The sequence below is a fragment of the Myotis yumanensis genome, unplaced genomic scaffold (genome assembly GCF_028538775.1).
Source record: "Myotis yumanensis isolate MYYU_CA2020_CCGP unplaced genomic scaffold, mMyoYum1.0.hap1 SCAF_13, whole genome shotgun sequence".
Lineage (NCBI taxonomy): Eukaryota > Metazoa > Chordata > Mammalia > Chiroptera > Vespertilionidae > Myotis > Myotis yumanensis.
Window position 1 is genome coordinate 58,873,869 of NW_027223764.1, and position 24,508 is coordinate 58,898,376.

The 24,508-nt window shown below is 52.9% G+C and overlaps 1 protein-coding gene across 5 annotated transcripts in view; it reads right to left on the reverse strand.

Moving 5' to 3' along the window:
- Nucleotides 1–527: 527 nt before the first annotated feature.
- LDB3 (LIM domain binding 3) overlaps nucleotides 528–24,508 on the reverse strand; it is a 59,111-nt gene continuing 35,130 nt past the window's right edge. For all 5 annotated transcript variants that reach the window (XM_070433211.1, XM_070433209.1, XM_070433214.1 and 2 more), the window contains 6 exons: nucleotides 24,185–24,327; nucleotides 17,026–17,467; nucleotides 15,702–15,882; nucleotides 15,109–15,229; nucleotides 7,886–8,001; nucleotides 528–3,254 (listed from right to left, as the gene is read on the reverse strand). In XM_070433211.1, the coding sequence (XP_070289312.1) occupies nucleotides 3,165–3,254; nucleotides 7,886–8,001; nucleotides 15,109–15,229; nucleotides 15,702–15,882; nucleotides 17,026–17,467; nucleotides 24,185–24,327 (1,093 nt within the window). In that variant the 3' untranslated portion in view covers nucleotides 528–3,164. The remainder of the gene's footprint in view (nucleotides 3,255–7,885; nucleotides 8,002–15,108; nucleotides 15,230–15,701; nucleotides 15,883–17,025; nucleotides 17,468–24,184; nucleotides 24,328–24,508) is intronic.

Here is a 24,508-nt window from a genome sequence, read left to right on the forward strand (position 1 = left end):
GTACTAAAATAATGAGATTTTCTTTCTACTTGTAATTGCATAGATCTTTCAAAATATGATTTAGATACTCAAAAGTAAATTATAAAAAATGTCCTTTCTTTTCAAGTAATGCCTAGAAACAGAGTACCTTGGAAAAGAGTTGGTTTTGTTAAGCACAGGCCCCTCAGAAAGGTCTTTTTGTTCTTAATGTCATGAGAGGATTTTTCTCTGAGCTTATTTCAAAACTAAAGATATGGAAGAAAATATAGCAACTTTTAAAGATATGAAGCCATGTAGAGCAGAATAAAAATAAATATGAAATATTTAACCACCAAGCAGCTAGATAAATAAACCTTTCCAAAAGAAAGGCCAGGCTGGGCTTCATTTACCTGGAAACCGCTTTGCGAGCAGTGTGTGCTCCTCACCGGGAGGCTGCCTCGGGCCACGGGCCAGCACAGCGGCCTGGCCTTTCGCATCGTCCGGCTTCTTTGCTGGCCATATAGAAAACCCTGCTTTCAGTGTCTCATGAAACACTACACAGAAAACTGTTTTTGCGGTCTTTTGGGAGTTTTATTTTGCTAAAAAGTAGAATTCACATGGCAAGAAAAATCAAAACAAAAACCATGCCAAATAGTTTTGTGCACACTTCTAACACACTACATTCCATTTCTGAAATCTTAAAATTAAAAAAGAAATCCCAAAGCAAAAGTATGTGTGTTGAAAAGTTAACATTAGAAAAGCTAGGTTCCTAACCCCAACACTGCAAGCCCAAGTCACTCTGTTGCAAAGAGTCAATGTTTATAAATGTTAAATAAATGTGAACAATACGGAGACAGAAACTGCAGATCCAAAGTGTACTCCACGCCACGAACTATTACAAATTGTGTTTGGTGTTGTAGGCCAGCCATGATGTTAACCTGAAATAGATACAGCCTTCACACTGAGGACACAAACTCACAAACACGAAGAAACCTGCTCAAAACTACTACTTTCCCTGCTGCCCTAAAAAACATTTCGTTTTGGGTTCTGATAAATAAAAGAGTTCCTCAGAATCCACACTAGCTCTGAGCTGTAGAAACACCGATTCAATAAAGGACTATGAAGTTCTCCTTTGAGATATTTCACTTTTCAGTGATCACACACTTTTTAATCATCACACGTGGGGTGTGTGTGTGTGTGTACCATTTTAAAAGATATTTTTGAGAACAATTCTAGGGAACTTTTTCCTTTCCTCATGACCATCCCTGATAATTTGTTTTGTTTTATTTTGCTTTGTTTTGTTTTAGAGAAAGCTGCCTAGAGCCTTTCTGTACAGTCTGCAACCTCCTTGTCCCTGTGCCTTTGAACTTTCCAAAAATAACAGAATGTCCAAGGCACTTGTTTGCAGCTCCTGCAGAACCTACAGGCTCTCCTGCGCCTGGCTCTCTCGCAGCCCCTCGCTGAACAGGGCCTGGCGGGAGCTCACTCGTGCCCCTCCTGGTGCTCCCTGGGGGCTGGGGGTTACCCTGGGAACGAGACACGGGCTTCTTGCAAGGGACACACCTAGCTGCTTCCCTCTCTTGGGAGAAGGGACATATTCGGTAGAAAGTCCCTGGAAGCTCAGTGCTCAGAAGTGTTGTAATGCACTCGCATGAAAGGTTTCGAGTGTGCAGAGAGGCCCACACGGGCCGGGGGGTGGGGGTGTGTGTGTGGGGGGGGAGAGCTAAGCGTCCTGCACACGAGAGAAGCCTCCACTCCAACCGCGCGTGTCGCTGCCCAGAGGGGAGACCAGGTACCGGTTCCAACTCAGCACAAGCTCCCAGATGCCTGCTCAACGCTAGCTATTACTGCTATTTTAAAGAAGTTTAAAGGCCCAAGTCTATTTTAATAAATATTTATAAACAATTGCTTGATCAACCCAGCTCATACATTTTCAAAACCTGAGCCCCAATGGCCATGAGTGTCAGTCCCTCTTCCTTCCAGCACCCGCGCGCGGGCCAGTGTCCCGGGACCGCCCGGGAGGCCGGCGCTGGTGGGAGGCCTGCCCCGCCTGCCTTCCGACTGACGCTGGCAGAGGGGCCTCCCGCCGCCCATCCGCCACCCAGTTCCATCGCCGCCTCCCTCCTTCCCGCGGGTCGGGCGGACAAGCTGCAGGGGCGGGGCTTCGGGGGCGGGGCCGCCGGGGCGGAGCTTCGGGGGCGGGGCCGCCGGGGCGGAGCTGCGGGGGGCGCGGGGCTGCGGGGGCGGGGCTGCCGGGGCGGAGCTGCGGGGGGCGCGGGGCTTCGGGGGCGGACAAGCTGCGGGGGCGGGGCTTCGGGGGCGGGGCCGCCGGGGCGGAGCTTCGGGGGCGGGGCTGCCGGGGCGGAGCTGCGGGGGGCGCGGGGCTGCGGGGGCGGGGCTGCCGGGGCGGAGCTGCGGGGGGCGCGGGGCTGCGGGGGCTGGCTGCCCCAGCCTCTCACACACAAGGCCAGACCGAACCGGGCGGCTTTCAGTCTCTCCCGCGCGGTAAAGCGAAGCCGGGAAAACCCGATGTCACTTTCCCGTCGCGACTCGTAAAGGAGCTAAACCTCTGGGACATCGCGGCCTCCGACTGAGAGCGGAGCTGCAGAGCCGCCTCTGGCTGGGGGAGAGGAAGGAGGGGGAGAGGGGAGGGGGAGGGGGAGGGGGAGGAGGAAGGGGAGGACCTGGCCCTGCGAGGCGGGGCTCCCTGACTGAGCGCTCCTTCCAGGTCTGAGGTCCGAGCCGCACCAGCCAGGACGCCACCTCCTCCCGGCAGGGAGGCCTCCCCGCGTCCCCTGGGCTCCGCGGACCCCCGCCCCGTGAGGACACCCGCTCCGTCGGCACGTGGCGCTGCCTGCCCGGAGCCCGGCGCCCGGCCTTGGAGCCTCCTCCGCCCGCTCGCCTGGCGCTGGTGGCCCGGGACGTGCATCACTGGGGAAAGATAAAGTTACTTTTTGTTTTCCACTTTTGGGTTCCCAGGATTCGGTCCTAAACGTCCGAGGTGCAATTCCAGTCTGGGGTTAATTACTACTTTGGCTTAGGAATCTCCATTTGGCTTCTAGTCTGAACTAGGCAAATACACAATCTGTGTGCAGAGAAAGACTAAGTTACACTCAGGAGCGCTCGGTGCTTCCCTCTCCATTCGCCAGGGTCTCCGTTCCTCCAGCAGCAGCAGCGGCAGCGGCCCGCCTGCCTGCCCGGGCTGCCTACACGTTGATGGCGTGCGCGTGCTTCTTGCACAGGGGTTTGTCCTTCTTGGAGTAGAACGGCTGCCCCTCCAGGTTCACATGGCAGACCTGGGACAGAAAACAGACCGGGTGACACAGGCCGCGTGCAGGCCCGAGGGGGGAGCCCCAGCCAAAGGTTTGTCACCCTTTAGGGGAAGCGCTGTCCCGGGCAGAGCGGGGAGGCAGCAGCCCTTTCTCCCACCTCCAAGCCTTAACTGCGGAAGCAGACTCGCTGGGTTAAACTATGTGAACTGAAGACTTCCAGAGAGGAACGTGGAGTAAAACTCAAATTAAATTAAATTAATGGAATAGAGAAATATGCATGCTGAAGACCCATTGGCACTATCCAAAAACTAACAAGGAACCAATACTAGTTCATAAGTCAATATCCACAGAGATGGTTAACATCTAAAAAAATACCGTTAGTAAACTAGCAAACACACCATTACATTATCCTCACTCGCAATGAAAGGAATAAGAAAAGCTCCACAAACACCACTAGAGAACTCTCACTTTAGTAAAAGAAAAAACCAAACAAAGCCCTCAGTAGCTTGTCACCTCTAAGCTTACATACCTCTAGCCAAAGAGTGAAAGAAAGTAAGAGTCCGCACCGCTGCCCTGGCCAGTGTTGCTCAGTGGATAGAGCGTCAGCCTGCGGACCAAAAGGTCCCGGGTTCGATTCTGGTCAAGGGCATGTACCTTGGTTGCAGGCTCCCCGGCCTGGGCCCTGATCAGGGCTCCTGCAGGAGGCAACCAATCCATGTGTTTCTCCCACATCGGTGTTTCTGTCTTTCCCTCTCTCTTCCACTCTCCCTAAAAATCAATGGGAAAATATCCTTGGGCGAGGATTAACAAAAAACAAAAACAAAACAAACAAAAAAAGTCGGCACTGCCCAATGGGATCCGGCCTCCGTGTGGCAGGTGTACCTGAGAGAAGAATTCTTAGAGGAAGGGAAGGGAGGCACCGAGTCGGGTTCTGTGTGCGTGATACCATGAAGGCCGGATGATTGAGAGATTTATGCACATTGTTTGGCAAAGTGCCCGCCTCGTGTTATAGATGTAAGAATGTCCAAACCTGAGAGAAGCTTTATAAAAATGTATTTGAGCCAAACAGAAGATACAACTGAAAGCAAGATCTCAACAGACTTGGAAAAATGCTTCCAGCCCTCCCAGCGTTTAGACTACCAATGGGTAGGCTGGCCCTGGGTGAGCAATAATGCTAATGAGTCAGCGTCAGCTGGGAAGCCACATTGGCTGGGATTGGCCCAGCCTCAGAGAGGGCGCTGAGTGTCCCTAGCGGGGAGTAGAACTGGGCCACAACCAGGACACTAACATTGGGTAAAGAAATGCAGGTGGAGTTCCCACATATGGGGAGGCATAAGGATGGGGCAATCACCCTACAGAGATGAACGGGGTCAGTGAGCGTGTGTCCACGCCAAGAGAGTTGGAAAGAAAAGCGGCATCATGAGGGCCCCGTGTGCAAAGCCCTGATGTCACACTTAGGGTCCCACAGACCTGCCAGTGGGCCCTGGAAGACATGACCTGAAAGTGTCTAAAAACATCCCAGGCGGATACAGTCATGTTGAGTGTAACCAGGCTCCTGTGGTGGCCTCAAGCTGCTGATGACAGTTTGGAGCCAAGTCCAAGAAGGTGGCACTCAAGATCCAACTGGAGATAGGTTTCATGGAGACAGAAAGACAGCTCTGGAGTGAGTTGGCCAGGAGATGCCTGCCAACCCTGCCTGGTCTGCGACAGTGCTGGCTGCTGGTGAGAACTCTGGGATGAGTCAGGCTGGACAAGGAATTGGGGGGACTGAAGACCAAAGACGAGGCAGGGCCAGAACCTCAGAGGTGGCTCCCCTATGAGATGAGGCTGAGAACAGGATTTGTCATAACGAGGTTGTGCTCAGTGTCTTGGGCCAGGAGGCTGCAGGCAGGATGCATGGTGGCTTCATGGTGGAGGGGGTCTCCAGCCTACTCAGCACTGGCACAGCAGGGATGGCCGCCTCCCCAGCTCCGGGGTCTAGGAGCATCAGGGCCTGGCTGGGAAGGAGTGGTGGCCATGAACAGTGCCGGCTACAGAGTGGAAGGCGATGAAACAGGCCGGGTGCAGCAGCCTCAGCACTGCCCACAGAAGTTATGCCACCAGCGTCCCCTCCTGTTACCCACACTGGTGAGGAAGGGCCAGAAACCAACTAAACTTGGAGGAAACGAGGGGCCAGGAAGACATCCTTCCCCCAGGAAAGTAGGACCCAAATCCTTTCCCTGGAACTCAAGTGCCAAAGGCAGACAGGAGCTGAGCCCTCCCCTTGACCCACGCTGCCTTTTCTGAGCCTTCGTTCTATGTGCGTGGGACTTCAGCAATGCTGTCTGTGCTGCTGTGAATTGCTGGTATTTGCTGCTTTGCTTTCCTTCAAGATTCTAAATTCCCTGAAGGGGAAGTTCTGGAATGCTCTTGCGCTCCCAGACTTGGTTATTGGAATTAGTCTGAAGGATGTGCTCTCCTGAGATATGACTGCAGGAAACACCGTCCTGGTCTTCCTTTCTTACTGTTTTTTTTTTTTTTTTAAGTTAAAAGAAAAATATATGCTCATTAAGTGTGATTTGGAAAGAGAACCAAGAAAACCCTCAAAGTTTTCCAATCGAAAGATTGTTTTCCAAAAATTCAAGCCATGTTCCATTTTGATAAACGCTAACAGGACAGTGAGTGCCACACTGGGCTCGTTAGGGGGAGGACGTAATGATTCTCCATGGTGATTCTCCACAGGATGGGATCTGCCTGGTTCCTTTGGGCGGATCCTTTGGGCAGAGCTATGGATCTCTCACACTTGACCAGAACTTATTTGTAATCTCAGTCTGAACAGCCCTAAGCTTTGCTGCTTCTTTGGTTCTCCCTCTGGGACTTGTGCTTGCGATCATGCCTCTCAGCGAAACACAGTGAGCTCAAGGGAGCAGACCCCGCTCATGTTTGCCACGGCTCCCTCTCCATGCAACACAGACCTCTCCTCAGCCTGCCTAGGAAAGGCCTCTGTGCCACTGTCTCCCTGGACCTTCTCCAAGTCTCCTGGGTTCTTGCAGAAGTTGGGGAATCAGACGTGTAGGCAGCATCTTAGGATCAGACAAGCCACAGCTGGAGTGTAAGGGTCAGAGAGCCATATTCTGTGCCTTGCTGAACTGGGGACAGCCCCAAAGTCAGCATATTTATATCATTGTCCCTCTTCTCTTTGGAGTGCAGGCCCTGATGTATTTAAAAGACTACAAAAGGCAACTAGAGAATGTGTTCAAAGATCTGGAAAATCAGTGTCTACACCCCCCGCCCCCCATTTCATTTGTTGAAGTCCCAACCCCCAGCTCACCCGGCGTAGGGACCCAGCAGGGATCTCAGTGGAAACAGGGTCTTTGCAGATGTGATGAAGATGGAAGTTAAGAAGGGGGCACACTGGAGTGAGGTGGGCCCTTACTCCAATGCGGCCAGTGTCCTTTTCAGAGGAGCAGCACACAGAGCCAGACACACACAGAGGAGAATGCCATGTGAAGACAGACACATGGAGGGCAAACAGTCATGTGACGATAGAGTCGGAGACTAGAGTTACGCAGTTAGAGGCCAAGAAACAGCGAGGACTGCAGGCAGAACCCAGGAGCTCGGGGAGAGAGCATGGCCCTGCTGACACCTTGAATTTGGACTTCTAGCCCCCAGCACTCTGAGAGAATACGTTTCTGTTGGTTGAGCCATTAGTTTATGGTACTTTGTTATGGCAGGCCTAGCAGACTGCTACACAGAGGGAATACAGTGCACCCCACTACTTTGAGGGGGCAGTATAGAAATGAATTGTAAAACCTGAAGTGTATAGCAGTAAACTTTATGACTTGGTTGTCCTATGCCATAAGTTTATAAAAACGCTTCAAGTTTAAACTATACAGATCTTTCACACATCCCCGAAATTTACCTTGATCAGCTCTGGTAAAAAGAAAAAAATAGTAGTGGCACATTAACTTTCCCAAATTAAGTTGGCTATTCCCTAACTTTAAATGTCAGAATGTAAATGTCAGCAGGCTCATTGCCGAGTCCCCTCCCCAACCCAAAGCCCGTGGGAAGAAAACGCCAATCTCCCTGATAAAAATGACCGGGCTGTTTAGCAGAAATACATCACACGTGGTTAGTAGTTAATCTAGGGCTTATCTCCTGGCAACTACACATCAAGAAGAAGACCATTTAGGAAAATGAAATTATATTCAATCCTACTTTCTAAAGGTTGTATCAAAAGAAACTTTATCTCAGCTTTTTATAGGATTAGTCAATAAGCTCCAATCTATCGATCCTAATGAAAATTTAGGGGGGAAACTCTTGAATCACTTCATCATATCTGAAACAACTTACAACTACAGGAAGCATCTGCCTCCTTTAACTCTCAGCGTAAGTCACTGCTCTCACCTACTAAGAACAACGCTGGTGAGGCAGGTCCTGGGCTCTCTGTTGTCCCTAATGAAATGGAGAGTAACAAAGCCATCCTGGTTAATAAAAATTACTAGTAATAAAACTTTGTTCAACTGTGACATATCAAGGCATCATGGTATTTGCCAGCTTTTATAAACAATCAGCATATTAGAAGGCCAGAGTTGGAAGGATGTAGAATGTGGGTCGGGCCCTCTAGGTCCCTCCTGCCCCTCTCAGAAAGCCAGAACGCCATGCTAAACACATACTGCACAAATGAAGCAGGTGTCGTGCCAGGTGTGGCCCAGGGCTTCGATGAACTTGTCACCGGCCTCCACAGGGAAATCGCAGCCGTGGCACTTGGTGCTGAACAGAGTGACGTAGTCTGAAACGAAAGGCAGAGTGAGGACGCGCAGCCGGCAGCGAGGAGGAGCGTCCCGGCCAGTGCCAGCCAGCCCCTGGCCAGGGCCAGGGCAGTGGGGGAAACCCAACGGGTTACTTGTCATCTTGCAGATGAAACACTCAGTTACAAGATTTATTTTTTCCTTTTCCATTAAGAACTGGAATTGTGCAGCTGAGGCTTAGTTAGCACCCTGTGCCTGTTTGACTTGCAAGCACTTTCTCAAACTCTCATTCACTTTCTGCAGCTGAGCTTCTCCTCTGTCTCTGTCCCCTCCTATAGCCAGACAGACAGTCACAGAAAAAGGAAAAAATTTCTCAGCAACTCTGCTTATTTCGGAAGAATGAGAGCCCTTAACATTTTTAATAGCTATAGGCTGTTCTTTGCTTGGTCATTCTTCTGTTATTGGGCATTTGTTTTAATAGCAAATTTTCACTACTGGAAACAATAATTGAGCTACTTTGTTGGGACATGTACCCTTTCCCCCACCGGACCCCCCGCCCCGCCGCCGCCAAGAAGATAATAACAAATATTATTTGTATAATGCTTTATAGTTTACCAGGCATTCTCAGTAGATGACACTATTTACTGATATCTCAGTGTCAAAGTCTTTGTACTCCCAGCTCATTGCCTGGCGCATATATGTGTTGAATGAATGAGTGAATGGATGAATCAATGAATCAATAAATCAATGAATGAAGTTAACCTTTGTGAAATCCCTCGAAGACTGAACTATCATTGTTTTTCTGTTTGGTTTGGTTTGACTTTGTGGCTGAGGAAAAGGGATCAAAGAGGGAAGGGCCTCGCCAGAGTCCACGGCTGAGACCCCAGGGCCAGGCCCTGTGCATCTCGGCCACAGGAGCCAGGCTCTGGGACCGGGACAGCAACCCCATGCGCACTGGGCACTCTCCCAGGTTCTCTAGAAAACCCTGACGGCTGCTATGAAGCCTTCATTTCCCCAGAGCTGTCTCCACAGTGCTGCCCAGTGGCTTTTCCTTTGGGTGGCTTTCTGGACAGTAGCCTGTGGACAGTAGCCATGGGGGTTATGACTTTGGGTTCTGAAGAAAGAAAAAGCCGGGTTCAAATCCCAGCTTTATTAAGGAATTGTTCAAACCTGAGGTAAGTTGCCTGACTTCTCAGTGCCTCTACTTTCTCATCTATATAGTGGGAATAACTACAGCACCTAACTCGTGGCGTTGTTATAAGAATAAGTAAGATCATGTATGTGAAGGACTTGGCACAAAGCCTCAAAATGTTGGCTCTTATTTTGAGTGTCTTTGTGAGTGATGAGAGGAGGGGAGGGAACTGGTTCCGCTATTAGTCCGCTGCTAGTGCTTCTCTGCGTGTCTTGTTTGGTCTTCACAGCAGCTCTGAGAACAAGTATGATTCCCACGTTAAAGACCAGGAGTCTGGCTGCAGAGGTTCCATCACACAGTGGGGGAGCGCGGTGGACTGACCCCGTTCCATGGCTTCAGGCTGTCTCCAGTGACCTATCTGCCATTGAGCTTTGTTAAGTTCCATCTCGTGCATATTTTCCAATGTATAGTTTCCCTTTGGGGGTTTAATTTAGTGTGACATGCAAATGCTTTTACATATATTGCAGTCTGTCAACCTTGTTTCTGACCAAACATTTAATTTGTTCAGTAGACAGAAATCTATCACCACACCAGAACTAGGAAAACATTATTCTGCTTCCTTCAGGAACACAGCAGGTTCTGGTTCACTCTCTGCTCTGTAGGAAGTTATCAATGTGGGATGAGAAACAGGGCTATAGGCCACCATCTCCAAACCCTGCACCCACTCCTAACTTCTCTCTTCTTACTCCCCATTGGTCTCCAGGTGCCCTGGGCTCTGTCCTCCACCTTCACGCCTCTGCATGGACCAGGCCAGGCTTGGAACACCCGCCTCACTTTGTCTGCCTGGACCCCTGACATTCTTTGGGCCATGCCTTCCTTTTGGGGAGTCGTCATCCCCAAACCCACCAAGAAATATGAGATGGCCTTCTGGAGGCTTCTCCTGGCTTCCCTTCCTATTCACTCACTCACTCATTCATTCATTCATTCATCTCTTAACTGTCCACTGATGTGTTGGCATCTCATAGATGATGGGTCTTCTTGAGGTGTTTGAGCGCAGAGCTCCCCGGCCCCATGCCCGGCATTTTGCACAGGAACTGGCACACATTTGATGGATAAATGGTTCAAAAAAACCTTATTAAATAGTAATTCCTTCTCTTGTGAAACCAATGATTTTTCATAGATTAATCTCTTAAAATAGCTTGATTTTATTTTGGGGGTGTTTACTCTATACTATTGATTGATTTTTCTGTTTTAAACTTAATTCTGTATGACCTGGAGAACTGCTAATTTGCTTTAAAATTTGGTAGCACTTGCCTAGCCGGTGTAGCTCAGTGGTTGAGCATCGACCCAGGAACCAAGAGGCAACCAGTTTGATTCCAGGTCAGGGCACAGGCCCAGGTTGCGGGCTCAATCCCCTCTGAGGGGCATGCAGGAGGCAGCTGATTGATGATGTTTCACTCTTGTCAATGTTTCTATCTCTCCCCTCTCCTTTCCTCTCTCTAAAAAAAAAAATCAATAAAAACATATTTTTTAAAACATTGTAGCACAGATCTGACCCTAATACATTTTTTAAAAAGCTGATATTTTCCTCATTTATACTACAAAAGGAGAACATAATCCATATGAATTAGCTTATACATGGGCCTTCCCCCAGAAGCATAATCTAGTTCCTCATTTATTAGGTTGTTACAATATTCTTTGACTAACTCTCATCTGCCCCAAGCTGAATTCATACCCTGTATTTAATGGGCTTATTGCTATTGTTAAAGGATTTCCATCCATCAAATCACATGCTCTGAGTTGAAAAATGGTTTAGTGCTTTATCAGACAATGGTTCTCACACGTCAGAATCATCTGGAGGTTCATTAAAGCACAGATTGCCAAGGACTGTAAGAAAATACTATGAACTATATGCCGACAAGCGGACAACCTGGTTGAAATGGACAAACTCCTAGAAAATACAATCTTGTAAAACTGAATCAGGAAGAATCAGAAAACTTGAATAGGCTGATAACTACTGATGAAATTAAAGCAGTAATCAAAAAACTCCCAGCAAACAAAAGCCCAGGTCCGGATGGCTTCACAAGGGAGTTTTACCAAACATTTAAAGGAGAACTAACACCTATCCTCCTCAAACTATTACAAAAAAATTCAAGAGGAAAGAACATTTCCAAGCTCTCTTTGTCCTAATTCCAAAACCAGGTAAAGACACTACAAAGAAAGAGAATTACAGGCCAATATTCCTAATGAACATAGATGCTAAAATCCTCAACAAAATAATAACAAATCGCTTCCAGCAATATATTAAAAAGATCATACCCCATGACCAAGTGGGATTTATTCCAGGGATGCAAGGCTGGTACAATATTTGCAAATCAAAAAACGTGATACATCACATGAACAAACTGAAAGACAAAAATCACACAATTATATCAATAGACATAGAAAAAGCGTTTGACAAAATCCAACACCCAGTTTTGATAAAAGCTCTCAGCAAACTTGGAATAGAGGGAGCATACCTCAACATAATAAAGATCATATATGACAAACCTACAACCAACATCATACTCAATGGGCAAAAACTAAAAGCATTTCCCCTAAGAACAGGAACAAGACAGGGACGTCTGCTTTCACCACTCTTATTCAACACTAGAGGCCCAGTGCATGGAATTCATGCATGGGGGGTATCCCTCAGCCCGGCCTTTACCCTCTCCAATCTGGGACCCCTCGGGGGACATCCCCCTCATAATCTGGGACTTCTGGCTCCTAACCATTCCCCTGCCGTCCTGATCCTCCCCTAACCACGACCATGCCGGCCTGATTGCCACCTAACTGCTCCCCTGCCAGCCTGATTGCCCCCAACTGCCCTCCCCTGCTGGCCTGATCACCCCCAACTGCCCTCTCCTGCCGGCCTGATTGCCCCCTAACTGCTTGTTCCCCTGCACCAGCCTGATCTCGCCCCTAACTACTTGTTCCCCCACACCAGCCTAATCTTGCCCCTAACTGCTTGCTCCCTTGCCCCTAACAGCCCCTGCCTCGGCCCCTGCCACCGTGGCTTTGTCCGGAAGGAAGTCGGACTTTGGGAAGATGTCTGATTGATCTGGTCTAATTAGCATATTACCCTTTTATTAGTATAGATAGCACTGGAAGTCCTAGCCACAGCAATCAGACAAGAAAAAGAAATAAAAGGCATCCAAATTGGAAAGGAGGATGTAAAACTCATTATTCGCAGATAACATGATATTGTACACAGAAAACCCTAAGGACCACCAAAAAAACTATTAGATTTAATAAATCAATTTGGCAATATAGCAGGATAAAAAATTAACACCCAGAAATCAATGGCATTTTTATACACCAATAGTGAACTCACAGAAACTAAAAAACAATCCCATTGACCACTGCAACAACACAGTTAAGATACTAGGAATAACTTAACCCAGGAGGCAAGAGACCCGCACACATTGCTGGCCCCACCCCTCAGAGCTTCTGATTCCACAATGTTGAGGTGGGGCTGGAACCCGTGTTTCTAAAAGGTTCCGGGTGATGTTCAAGTTGCTGGTGGGACCGCACTTGGATCCCCAGACCTAACTGCATATAAAATCACCTGGTCGGGGAGGGCACCCCACGAATTCGGCTTCTGGAGGTTTGGGAATTTATTTTCTCTGTCTCTGTAAAGGTCACCCAGGTGACGAAGCCCGGCCAGGCCCGGGCAGTGCTCAGGTGCAGGCCAGTCTGGGAGGCCTGACTCACACCTGTCTCACTCACGCGCAAGCTGTCGCACAGTGTCAGCTCATTGTTTCAGCAACTGAAATCTCTCTGCGTCCGAGTCCTATCGTTCTGTACCTTCTTCCAAGCTGTTAATAAAAACTGTGACGAAGTGCCACACGAGATATCACATCACACTCATCAGGATCGTTACCAGCAAAAATATTTTAAAAATCAGAAAATAACTGTGGGCAAAAATGTAGAGAAATTGTAACCCTGTGCACTGTTGGTGGGATATACTAGTAAAATGGAGCAACTACTATGGGAAACAGGATGAAGGTTCCTCAAAAGTGAAAAACAGGACCATCACATGACCCAACAAGTCCTCTGGGCGTAAACCCAACAGAATTGAAAGCAGGATCCTGAGGGGCCATTCGCACACCTGTGCTCCTAGAGTCAAAAAGTGAAAGCACCCCCAGGGCCCCTCCGTCATGGAGAGGGGCAGTGGTGAGGGTGGAAATCGATCATTCTTTTAGAAAACCTGAGACACAAAGTGTGATTCATCACAAATTATTAAAGTTGCAATGCTCTTAGTTGACTAATAATAGCAACACACATTTGGAAATAATACTTAATTACCAGGAATCATCATATGTTCATAAGAAGGAAAAACGCATGTTATCTTCTCCCTTTTACAGATATGGAAAATGAGACACAGAGTTATTTTTAAAAAATATATATTTCTTTATTGATTTCAGAGAGGAAGGGAGAAGGAGAGAGAGATAGAAACATCAATGATGAGAGAGAATCACTGATCAGCCGCCTCCTGCACACCCACCACTGGGGATCGAGCCTGCAACCCAGGCATGTGCCCTTGGCTGGAATCGAACCCGGGACCCATCGGTCTGCAGGCTGATGCTCTATCCACTGAGCCAAGCCGGCCAGGGCAGAGACACAGAGTTATTACTTATTAAGTAACTAAGTCATTCAATTAACTTCAGAGCTGGAAAGAGAATTTACCAGTATATATGAATCCAAGAAATTATTTTTATAATTTATTGACAGAGGGGCAAATTTCATTTTGTTTTGCTTTTCCCCTTGAGGGACTGGAATGTTCTCCTTTTCTCATTGTAAAGTAAACTAACCTGCCGTGGCTCAGTGGTTGAGTGTGGACCTATGAACGAGGAGGTCACGGTTCAATTCCCAGTCGGAGCACATGCCCGCGTTGCAGGTTCAATCCCCGGGGCGGGGGGCGGGGGTGGGGGTAGGACGTGCAGGAGGCAGGCGATCCTGATTCTCTCTCATCATTGATGTTTCTATCTCTCTCTCCCTCTCCTTTCCTCTCTGAAATCAATAAAAATATATTTTTAAAAAATAATGTAAACTAACTTACTGTGTTTCTCCTTTTCCCTCGAATGTGCCCCCAGCCACTGCAGCTCCGTTCCTTTTCGTAACCAGCCCGCTTGCTCTTCCCTCTTCTACTTAGAACTGACTTTCTATTTCTAGTGTCTTATTCACGTTTATGCTGCCTTTGTAGGCACCTGCCTCAAACCGTTTTCTGAAAGAGGCAGGCTGTGAATAAATGAGTGAGCGAGTGAGTGAGTGAATGGCTAGTTGGCCCGACACCCTCCTCTCTGACAGAGTGCTTTGTCTTCAGAATTTATGATACCTTACTCCAAGTTCCAAGATAACATACTGCCCTTCGGGAAGCAGAGAAACTCTGCGTTCAGACGGGGAGGAACACTAGGAGCAGGGAGACGGACTATCACGGGTTTGCTTTACACAGGTTCTCTGTTTAATCCTCACACAATGGTGAGGCAGGGATTTAGTTCCCCCATTTTACAGATGGGAAAAGTGAGGCTCTGAGGAGCTCAGTAACTCACTCCGGGTTGGACAGTCAGCCTGAGGTGGAGCTTGGAACAGAACCAGCATAAAGTCCAGAGCCAAAGCCTTTTCAGACTAGACTGTTCCGTCTCCAGCTCAAAATCATCTGAAGGGTTTCCCACGCTGCTACAAGATGCCAACTTGTGATCCACATAATTGGTGCAGGGAAGGGGCAGCGTTGACTGTGTATAAAACAAGCCCCTACCTTGGCCCGCAGCCCCCACCCCCCACCCCACCTAAGGAAAGCTGCAGCCCAGGGGGCCGGGCAAACAGTGTAGTAAAGCCTTTGTGCAGTAGTGGCACGAAGCTGCCACTTGGAGCCTCCGGGTGGTTCCATCCACTGGACCTCTGCAGGCGGTCCCTGTGCTGCCCCTTTCTCCGGGATGGGGGGAGGGAGGTGGGGGGCCCCAGCACAGCAGCCTACCTTTCTCACAGTAGGGCTCCCCGTCTTCCATGTGGAAGAGGCTGTTCCCGAAGGGCTTCTTGCAGGCTGCGCAGATGAAGCAGCTGGTGTGCCACGTCTGCCTCAGGGCGTGCATCACCTCCTGCGGGAAGGAGCTCCTTCAGGCCAGGCCGGACGCCGGTGGAGCACCCCCCGCACCCCCAACAGCAGGCCCCGCCCACCGAAAGGCCGGCAGCGGACTCCTCTCCCGCAGCGCTGGCTGGGCCGGTCTCACGTCACTGTGAGGCTTCACTGGAGGAGGTGCTGCTCGTGGCAGCCGTTTTCCCAAAGGGGGGCCCAGGGTCACGGCCACGTGTGGGTGCAGGGAAAGTCGGGGGTGAAGACATAACTTGCTTTGCAGAAGCTCCACCGCCACTGGGAGCTGTGGCCCAGGGAGGTGCTCATCTCTCTCCTCAAGTTCACCGGCTCCCTAGCTCGTTGGTGGCAAACCAACTTCCTTCCAGAACCAGAGTGGAGCTGCCTCGCTGTGAGCAGCCACTTCTCGGCTTTCTCGGAGGAGGGAAGAGGTCGCTTGGGGAAAAGACAAGGCCAGAGGGAAGGATCTGCCCACTCACCCCCATGATCTTGGTGTTGCACTTGGCACAGATCGGGGCAAAGAACTGCTCATAACACCGCTCGCAGTACACGGCGCCCTGCTCCTCCACGAAGCACACGTCTGCCAGGGAGGACTTGCAGTAGGCGCAGTTGAACTCCTCTGGGTGCCAGGAGCGGCCCATGGCTACCAGGAAGGGGCCCCTGGGAAGCAGAGAACAGCACCTACTAAGGAAGCCCCAAAAGCTTGAGGCCAGATCATTTGAGACCCCCCAACAACCCTGACTTGTGACTGTTCTAATGAAGTCATGGAAAATTCACATAAAGCTCCTTGAAAGGTGTTCCTGTTGCATCCCTTCCCCAGGGACCTGGAAGCCACTCCCACACCTGCAGCAGGGGCGGCTCACACAGGGACAGCCATTCAGCTGACAGGAGCAATGAGGTGCTGAGCCTAACACTTACCAAGGCCTTCCTCTCTGCCAGGCGCTAGTCAGGCACCAGTGGAGAAGAAGTGGTATCTGTTAACTCCATCCCCCAGCAATCCTACGAAGTGGGTTCTGCTATCAGACCTGCTTCTGGGTAAGGACCCCGAGGCGTGGACAGGTGACTTGCTCCAGACCAATGGCTGGAAGGGTGGGCCCAGGACACAAACCTGGGAGTCTAGCTCCACTTCCGTAGTTAGAAGAGTGGGACGTTGAGGAAATGTTTTGTATTTTCATTCTGTTTTTTCTAATTCTCCTCTGAGGATGTGTTACTTCACTTTTAAATAAAAGTGTATTTTTCATATATACGTAAATATGCCACCCCTCAGCGCCCGCCAAACACACACCAATACTGTGGACATACTATATTCAAACCAGCACCATCCATCACCCGGCTTCTGGGCTTGAAATGACTTGTCTCATAGAGTGACAGGTGCCCCGACGCCCTGAGCGCGCAGGCCTGTCCATGGACGGCCCCAAAGCTCCCCTAAAGGAAAGCTAGCTCCCAGCCTGCACTGCCAGCAAGCGTGCAGCCAGCAGGCCCCAACCTCCCCACCCACAATGCTGCTGCCAGGACTGGCCTGAGCCCAAGGGGGTGGTCCCGGCACAGGCACCGCTCTGGGGGCTTCACCCACTTACCTCACTGCACCCTCCAGCTCCTCAGGGAAGTGGGTGTCACCAGGGATGGAAGCCACAGCTCAGAGAAGGTCAGACCTGATGCTGACCCCGAGGGACCTGAGGCTGCCCCGCGTGCGCCTGGAGTCTCCCTATACCTGCCCTCCCGTTCCCCCGCCCACCACAGGGCTCAGAGCGGGCCTGCAGCCGCAGCCCCAGCACCCCAGCACAGGGCCACAGCCGGTCATACCTGATGACGTTGTTGCAGTGGCCACAGAGTGGAGTCCGGCTGCTGGCTGGGAAGCGCTCAGCCCTCTGGAAGGTGCCCCTGGCGAGGGGGGGCACCTGGGAACCTGGGGTGTAGGCAGAGGTCCCTCCAGGCAGGGGCTGCTTGCTGATAGAAGTGGTACTCTTGCCAGGAGCAAACTTCTGAGAGAAGCTGTCGTCTGTGGCCCAAGGGGGGCGGCCGGCAGATTCAGCAGGACCCCTGCTGTGGGCCACTGAGGGTGCAGGCTCATAGCTCGGGGCAGGCGAGGGGGTGTAGGCTGGTGCTGGGGAGAGGGAGTAGGTGGGGGCAGGTGAGGGGGTATTGGCAGGGGCAGGGGAGGGGGTGTAGGTGGGGGCAGGCGAGGGGGTGTAGGGAGTTGGGCTGTAATTGGCCCCCGGAGATGGGCTGTAGGTATTTGCAGGCACTGCAAGCCAAAAAGATCCAAAGAAAATGTGTCAGGAATTCATTTCCCCCAACTTCCTGTCCCACTCCCTCCAGGGAAGGGGCTTTAATATCGGAGCAGGACAATTCCATTTTTACCAGAGACACAGTCCTGGGCTTCTTGGGGCCCAGGTTTGAATTTGCAGCGGGAACTAAGGGAGATGGGGAGCCTTCGGAGCAGGGCCCCAGGCGCTACAAATATCTGCAGCTGCCAGGGTGGGCGCCGGGCTCCTCTCCCTCTCCAGGGAGAGGGCAGGGGGTCACCTTGGCCTCGACTGGAAGGTGCTTCCGGTGCGCTCTGGCTGGTGATTTGACGTCCGAAATGCCTAGCTGCATGCGTTCGTGGAATCTGGACCTAGTCCAGGCTTTGGGACAAAGCAGATGGCAGCCAGGGCAGTAGGGTTTTCAGGGCGGGTTCAGGACGAGCTACAATTGTTTTTCTGAAAAGCATCTTGGCTTGAATTGTATTGGGGGACCTCCATCTTGGTGTGGTTAGGGTGCGGGGTAGGGGTCTGGAAGGAGTCGCTCAGGGAGCCTGGGGTGGAGATGCTGAGGAGCCGCAGCCCAGGTCCGGCTGCCTGGGCACCTGTGCTCTCCATCTTTGGTAGAAAGAGTGGGTCCCAGGGACTGGAGAGGTCACCCGGGAGGCAGTGTGAGAATGCACGGCCGCAGCTCGGGACCCCCCTCCAGTCCACTGAAAGCTAAAACCTTTTTGGGGTGACAGCACCAAGGAGCATTACAGTTACCTGCCCAGAGCTCTCTGAGGCCTGGGCTTTCAAAACCCAGGTCTCAGCGCTCTGTGCCTCCACTGTGGACCGCTGGGCAGACCTGCGCACCAGCCAGCCAGCCAGCACCCTCTCCCAGTGAGGAAGGTTCCAGATGCCTTCCCTCAACTCAGTCTGCTCTTATGGAAAGAGGCCTCCTTCTCCCGCCCTGGGTAGCCAGCCAGGGCCACCTCCTCCCCATTCCTGAGCCTGGCCTGTGGACTGTGCTGAGGGGCACTGCGCCCTTCCCTCCCCTCCACCAGGGTCCAGCCTAGAAAGTAAGGCCTTTCTCAAGGCTGAAGGCCCTGACCTGGCCTTGGACTCTCCCACCTGGTTGCCCTGGGCCACCGCAGGTGGCCTGTGGTCTGCTGTCCAACTCTGTCCCTTCTACTCCCAGATGACTGGCTCCTCGGAGCTGGGCATCATGGAAACTCTGCCATGGGGATGGGGGAGCCCGGCCCTGTTATGGAAAGCTGCGGGGTAAACCCTCCACAGCCCTGCCCTGGAGCCATCCTGGGAGCTACGCTGGCTTCATCCACAAGGAATCTTCTTCCCACTCACTGAGGAGGCAGACGGCACATAACAGATCATCCTTGTTAGTCCTGTTTACAGTTAAGGTCACTGAGGCTCAGACAGAGCCAGTAAATGAAAAGCAAGTCTCCAAAACTATTCTTTCTATCACCCCAAGCTGCCTCTGTAAAGAACACAAGTCCATGCACTAGCTAAGATTTGGAAATGGCCCAAGTGCCCATGTAGATGAGTGGATAAAAAAGCTGTGGTATGCCTGGCCAGCGTGGCTCAGTGGTTGAGTATAGACCTATGAACCCAGAGGTCATGATTCAATTCCCAGTGAGGGCACATGCCTGGGTTGCAGGCTCAATCTCCAGTGTGGGGCGTGCAGGAGGCAGCTGATCAATGATTCTCTCTCATCACTGATGTTTCTATCTCTCTATCCCCCTCCCTTCCTCTCTGAAATCCATAAAAAAAATATATTTTTAAAAGAAAGAAACTGACAAATGAAATAGATCCAGAGACATGGAAGCATGCAACAGACAGAATTCTCAAAGAGAAGGGTGGGACGGGGAGAGATTAACCAAAGAACTTATATGCATACTGGAGGCCTGGTGCACAAAAATTTGTGCACTCGGGGGGGGGGAGGGGGGGGTCCCTCAGCCCGGCCTGTGCCCTCTCACAGTCTGGGACCCCTCAGGGGATGACCACCTGCTGGCTTAGGCATGCTCCCTGGGGGATTGGGCCTGAGATGGCAATCAGACATCCCTCTGGCAGCCCAGCAGCCTTCGGGGGATGTCCACTTGCCAGCAGGGAGCAGGCCTAAACTGCAGTCGGACATCCTTAGTGCTGCTGAGGAGGCAGGAGAGGCTCCCACCACCACCGCTGTACTGGCAGCCATCAGCCTGGCTTGTGGCTGAGCAGAGCTCCTCCCATGTGAGAGCACCCTGACCACCAGAGGGCAGCTCCTACATTGAGCGTCTGCCCCCTGGTGGTCAGTGTGTGTCATAGTGACCAGTCATTCCCAGTCCTTCTGCTGTTAGGGTCAGTTTGCATATTACCCTTTTACTATATAGGATAGAGGCCTGGTGCACGGGTGGGTGCTGGCTGGTTTGCCCTGAAGGGTGTCCCGGATCAGGGTGGGGGTCCCCACTGGGGTGCCTGGCCAGTCTGGGTGAGGGGCTGAGGGCTGTTTTCAGGCTGGCGGGTGACTGAAGCTCCCAACCTCTCCTTTTTTTCTTTTTCTTTTTATTCTGGGATTTATTTACCTTCTATGGCTGTCACTGGAACTGAGAGCCGGCTTTAGCTCTGAGGCTCGGCTCCAGCTCTGAGACCTCGGCTGCTGAAGCAGGTATCTGGGTTTGTTTGGCTTCTATAATTGAAACACTGTTGCAGCTCCAGCTCTGAGGCCCGGCTGGCTGAAAGCAGGTTTCTGGGGTTTGTTTAGCTTCTATAATTACAACATTGTTTCTTAGAGTGCAGCTCAGAGGCCGGCAGCGGCAGGCGGGGAACCTTGGCTTCCTCCATCACTGGAGCAAGCAAGCCTCCTGTTCACTTCAGCTGCCTGGCTGCCGGCCGCCATCTTGCTTGGCAGTTAATTTGCATATCACCCTGATTAGCCAATGGGAAGCGTGTCAGAGGTACGGTTAATTACCATGTTTGTCTATTATTAGATAGGATATGCATAACCCATGGACACAGACCATAGTGGGATGAAGGCCTGGGTAGGGGGTGGGAGTGGGGAGGAGTGGGGGAAAGAGGAACATCTGTAATAGTTTCAACAATAAAGATAAAATTTAAAAAATAAGAACCCAAGTCCAATTTCCATAAAATCTTGGTGTACTATGTGATTGAGGAGCAACTATCAACAGAGAGGAGGCCCCATCCTCGGCATTGAGCTCGGCCTCCGTAGCACAGCCCTACTAGGTCCAGGCTGTGTGTCCTTGGGCAAATTCCTTAACATCTCTGGGCCTGAATGTCCTTGTCTAAGAATGGCAATATGATTGTTAGTGCCTTACAGCGTTGTGATGAGGGTTAAGTAGCTGGCACCGTTATGTGTGTCACTAAATTAGTGACTCCTGGGTCTCAGCTCAGCATGACTGTCAGCTTGTCTCACAGCCTGGTCGCCTGAGGGAGCCCAGCCCACACGGACTTGGTGTGGGGGCTGGAGTGGGAGACTGACACCCTAAGTCAGAGCACCTAGACCGAGTGCTCCCCATGGTGGGTTCATGGTCCGGCCTGCCTCACAGGCGGGGGTGGGGGGTGGGGGGGGACCGCCCCTGTGACGTGAGGTCCAAACTCCAGGTGCTGCCACCCTCCTAACAGCCCTGCATGTCTCCCAAGTGCCAGAGCAGCGTCTCAGAATGGGTCCCAGCTGCCCACTCCCTAGGCAGCAAAGCCGCCTGCCCACGGCCCTCGCCCACCTTCCTGCCCCTCCGCGACTCCTGCCCATCCCCTCCCCCGGGCCCCCGCCGTCGGAGGCCGCTTCCTGGGCGGGGCTCGCCCCGGAGCTGGGACCTCCCTCCCTCCCTCCCTCCCTCCCTCGCGGCGCGGCCGGCAGCCCCCGCCCCGCCCTCCCCGGCTCCCCGCGCCGCCCCGCGCCAGGGAGGGAGGACCTGGCACCCACGGGGCCGGCTGGGCTGTCCGTCCCGATGAGAAGGTGACGTTCCATCCCAGTTGTCAGCTCGAAAGGCCCCGTCGCCTCGCAGGCGGGACGGTGCGGCCGGCGGCGGGATCCCGCTCCCCGCAGCTCCGCCTCCCGCCCCCCGCAGCTCCGCCTCCCGCCCGCCCGCGGCCGCGCCAGGTGCCGGCCATCAGAGGGCGCTGCGAGGCCACCCCGTCACCTCCACCTCCCTGCGACCCTGGCCACACCCCCAGCACCACAACCCGACCACCCAGGCACCCCAGCTACCTCGTCATCCCCACCCCCAGCCATCCCGGCCGCACCCCGCGCCCCGCCAGGAGCCCCGCAGAGGAGGGAGGAGGGTCGCGGCGCCGTCCCCGCCTCTCCCCAGACCAGCCCTCCCTCCCCGCAGGAGTGAGTTAACGTCTGGGCCGCAGCCGGAGGGGAGCCAAAGCCGGGGCTGCCCTGGAAGGTGCCCTGCCAGGCCCGCCCAGAGAGCCCGACCGCGGCCGTCTGCCTTCCTGGCGCCTGGGAGGCCCTCCCCCTCCCAGTGCCCGTGTCCGCCGCCACCTGACACTTGCCACGGGATTTTACCTCCGAACCGGTGTCCCTGCCTCTCAAGGCACAGAGGGCACCGCCAGTGTGCCCAGCGCTGTGCGAGGAGCCTCCCTTCACCCCAGAACAAGGGGAGCACCCAGTCTCAGGACCATTTTCAAAGGAGACCTCGCCCAGGCAATGAGGTATTTTTCCACGGATGGCAACTTGGCCGGCCCTGCAGGGAGCACCAGGCCCTGGCAGGGGAGCCCCCTGAGCACCAGGCCCTGGCAGGGGAGCCCCCTGAGCACCAGGCCCTGGCAGGGGAGCCCCCTGAGCACCAAGCCCTGAGGGAGCCCCCTGAGCACCAAGCCCTGCAGGGGAGCCCACATACAGGGCTGTCACTCTTGCGAGGCTGACAGCCAGGCCCTGCTGGACTCAATATCTCTGTCCCCCCTGCTCCCCAGCCACAGTAAGAAAACTTAACCAGATGTACCCCGAGCCCAGACATCTCTCTTCCTCTGTCCCCCACACTGCTACCTAGCTTTCCTCCTGCCGGACGCCCAGCAGCCCCCTCCCTGCCCCTTAGAACTGGCTGCCTCATTCTTTCCCAAACAAGACAGTAACCGCCTCACTTTCTACCATATGTCAGCTTTACCATATGTAGAAATGGGATGTGTGCAATAATGTGTGTGTGTGCGGGGAACAGTTTGTATTACTGCTGCAAGTGGAAAATTGTTAATACTTTTTCCGTAAGTTCAAGATGGCCGTAAGAATAAATATGTTAAAAGTAGAATGCTTTAAGCCCAGCCGGTGTGGCTCAGTGGATTGAGCCTGGCCCCATGGACCAAAAGGTTCCTGGTTCCCTTCTGGTCAGAGCACATGCCCAGGCTCCATGCCCAGTAGGGGTCATGCAGAAGGCAGCCTATTGGTGTTTCTATTGCTCTCTCCCTGACTCTAAAAATCAACAACAATTTTTAAAAAAAGAAAGCATAATGCTTTGAATAAAAAGTGTCTGCCTGCCAATATCCTACCTGGCCCAGGCTATCCCTCTGGGAACCCTTGTCATCCATTATCCCTGGTGTTCAGACACCAGACCATGCAGCTCACAGCCTCTTCTCTCCCCACTCCCCACTCCCCACTGCCAGTGGGGGGACACACAATTCTCACCAGCATTCATTCGTTCATTCGTTCCTGTTCACTTCCTTTGCTGAGTAGCTCCTCTGGGCCAGAGCTGAGTCTCTGGTGCTGCTGTGGAGACAGCCCGCCCTAGCCCTGCCCTCCTGGAGTTCCCAGTCCAAGTCCAGCGAGACGGAGGGGCCAAGCAGTGCTATCAGCACTCAGGGCCTAGATGCCAGGAGCCCTCCTGTGGGCACATACTGCAGACCAGGACACCGGGACCTTCCCCAGCAGGGGAGGCACCTGTAAGAGCCCTGAGCTTCTGAGCAGGAACAGGCCAGCCTGAGAGCTGCCCTAGGCTCTGGGGAGCAGGCTTAGCTTTGGCTAGGAAAGAGGGGGTCATGGGCTGAGCCCTCATTCCTGCAAGGGAGTCCTAGGCAGTGAAAAGAATGGGGACCAGTGTGAAGGAAGGGAGAGTCCGTGGCTCAGCCACTGTCAGGCCCGGTGCTGGCCACTCTGCTGCCTCCCTGTGCTTCCCATGCCTCCAGCTCTCCTGCCTCAGCAGAGGAAACCAAAGCCCAGATGGGTTGGGCAGCTTGCCCAGGGTCACCGCGAGGCAAGGGGCTGTCCGAAGCCCCAGGGTCACTGCGAGGCAGGGGGCTGTCCGAAGCCCCAGGGTCACTGCGAGGCAGGGGGCTGTCCGAAGCCCCTGGCATTGCCCAGGGTCACTGCGAGGCAGGGGGCTGTCCGAAGCCCCTGGCATTGCCCAGGGTCACTGCGAGGCAGGGGGCTGTCCGAAGCCCCAGGGTCACTGCGAGGCAGGGGCTGTCCGAAGCCCCTGGCATTGTTGGTGTAGCTGCCCATCCTCTGGCTTGAGCCAGAACCAGACTCCTGGAGGAACCAGCTCCCCCCTAAACCCTCTTCCCTCACCTTGAGCCTGAAAATCCCCAGCAGGAGTGTCCTCTCCCTAAGAGCTGGGAGGCTCATCCCTGCCTGGCACTGCCCACCTGTCTCTTCAGTGCCAGAGGCAGGCTCCAGAGGAATCTGGCCCACAACTGAACTCAGTAGCAGGACCTCACAGACCACCATCCTTCTGGGAGTTGACCCCTGCAGCCCACACCCAGCCTGACAGTCCCCCACCCACTCTCACCTGGCTGGTAGACAGAAGGCCGAATGCTGGCAGTGGTGACAACCCGTGGCTTGGGTGCAGCAGCTGCTGGGGCTTCGGTGTATGGATGGGCAGCAGGTGCTGGAGAGGTCGCCTGGGCCGTACCCTGAGCAGAAGCCTGGGGCCTGGAACCAAGGGGGCAGAGTTAGCAGCTGGAAGGACAGCCCAGGCCTTGGTGCTGGCAGCCCGGCAGGTTGTTCTCCATCCTCGGGAGCCTCTGGAGAGAGGACATCTGACAGATGGTCTGGAGCTGCCCGAGGCTGCGAGGAAAGACCACGAGGTTGTGGGGGGCGGAAGCTGCTCCTT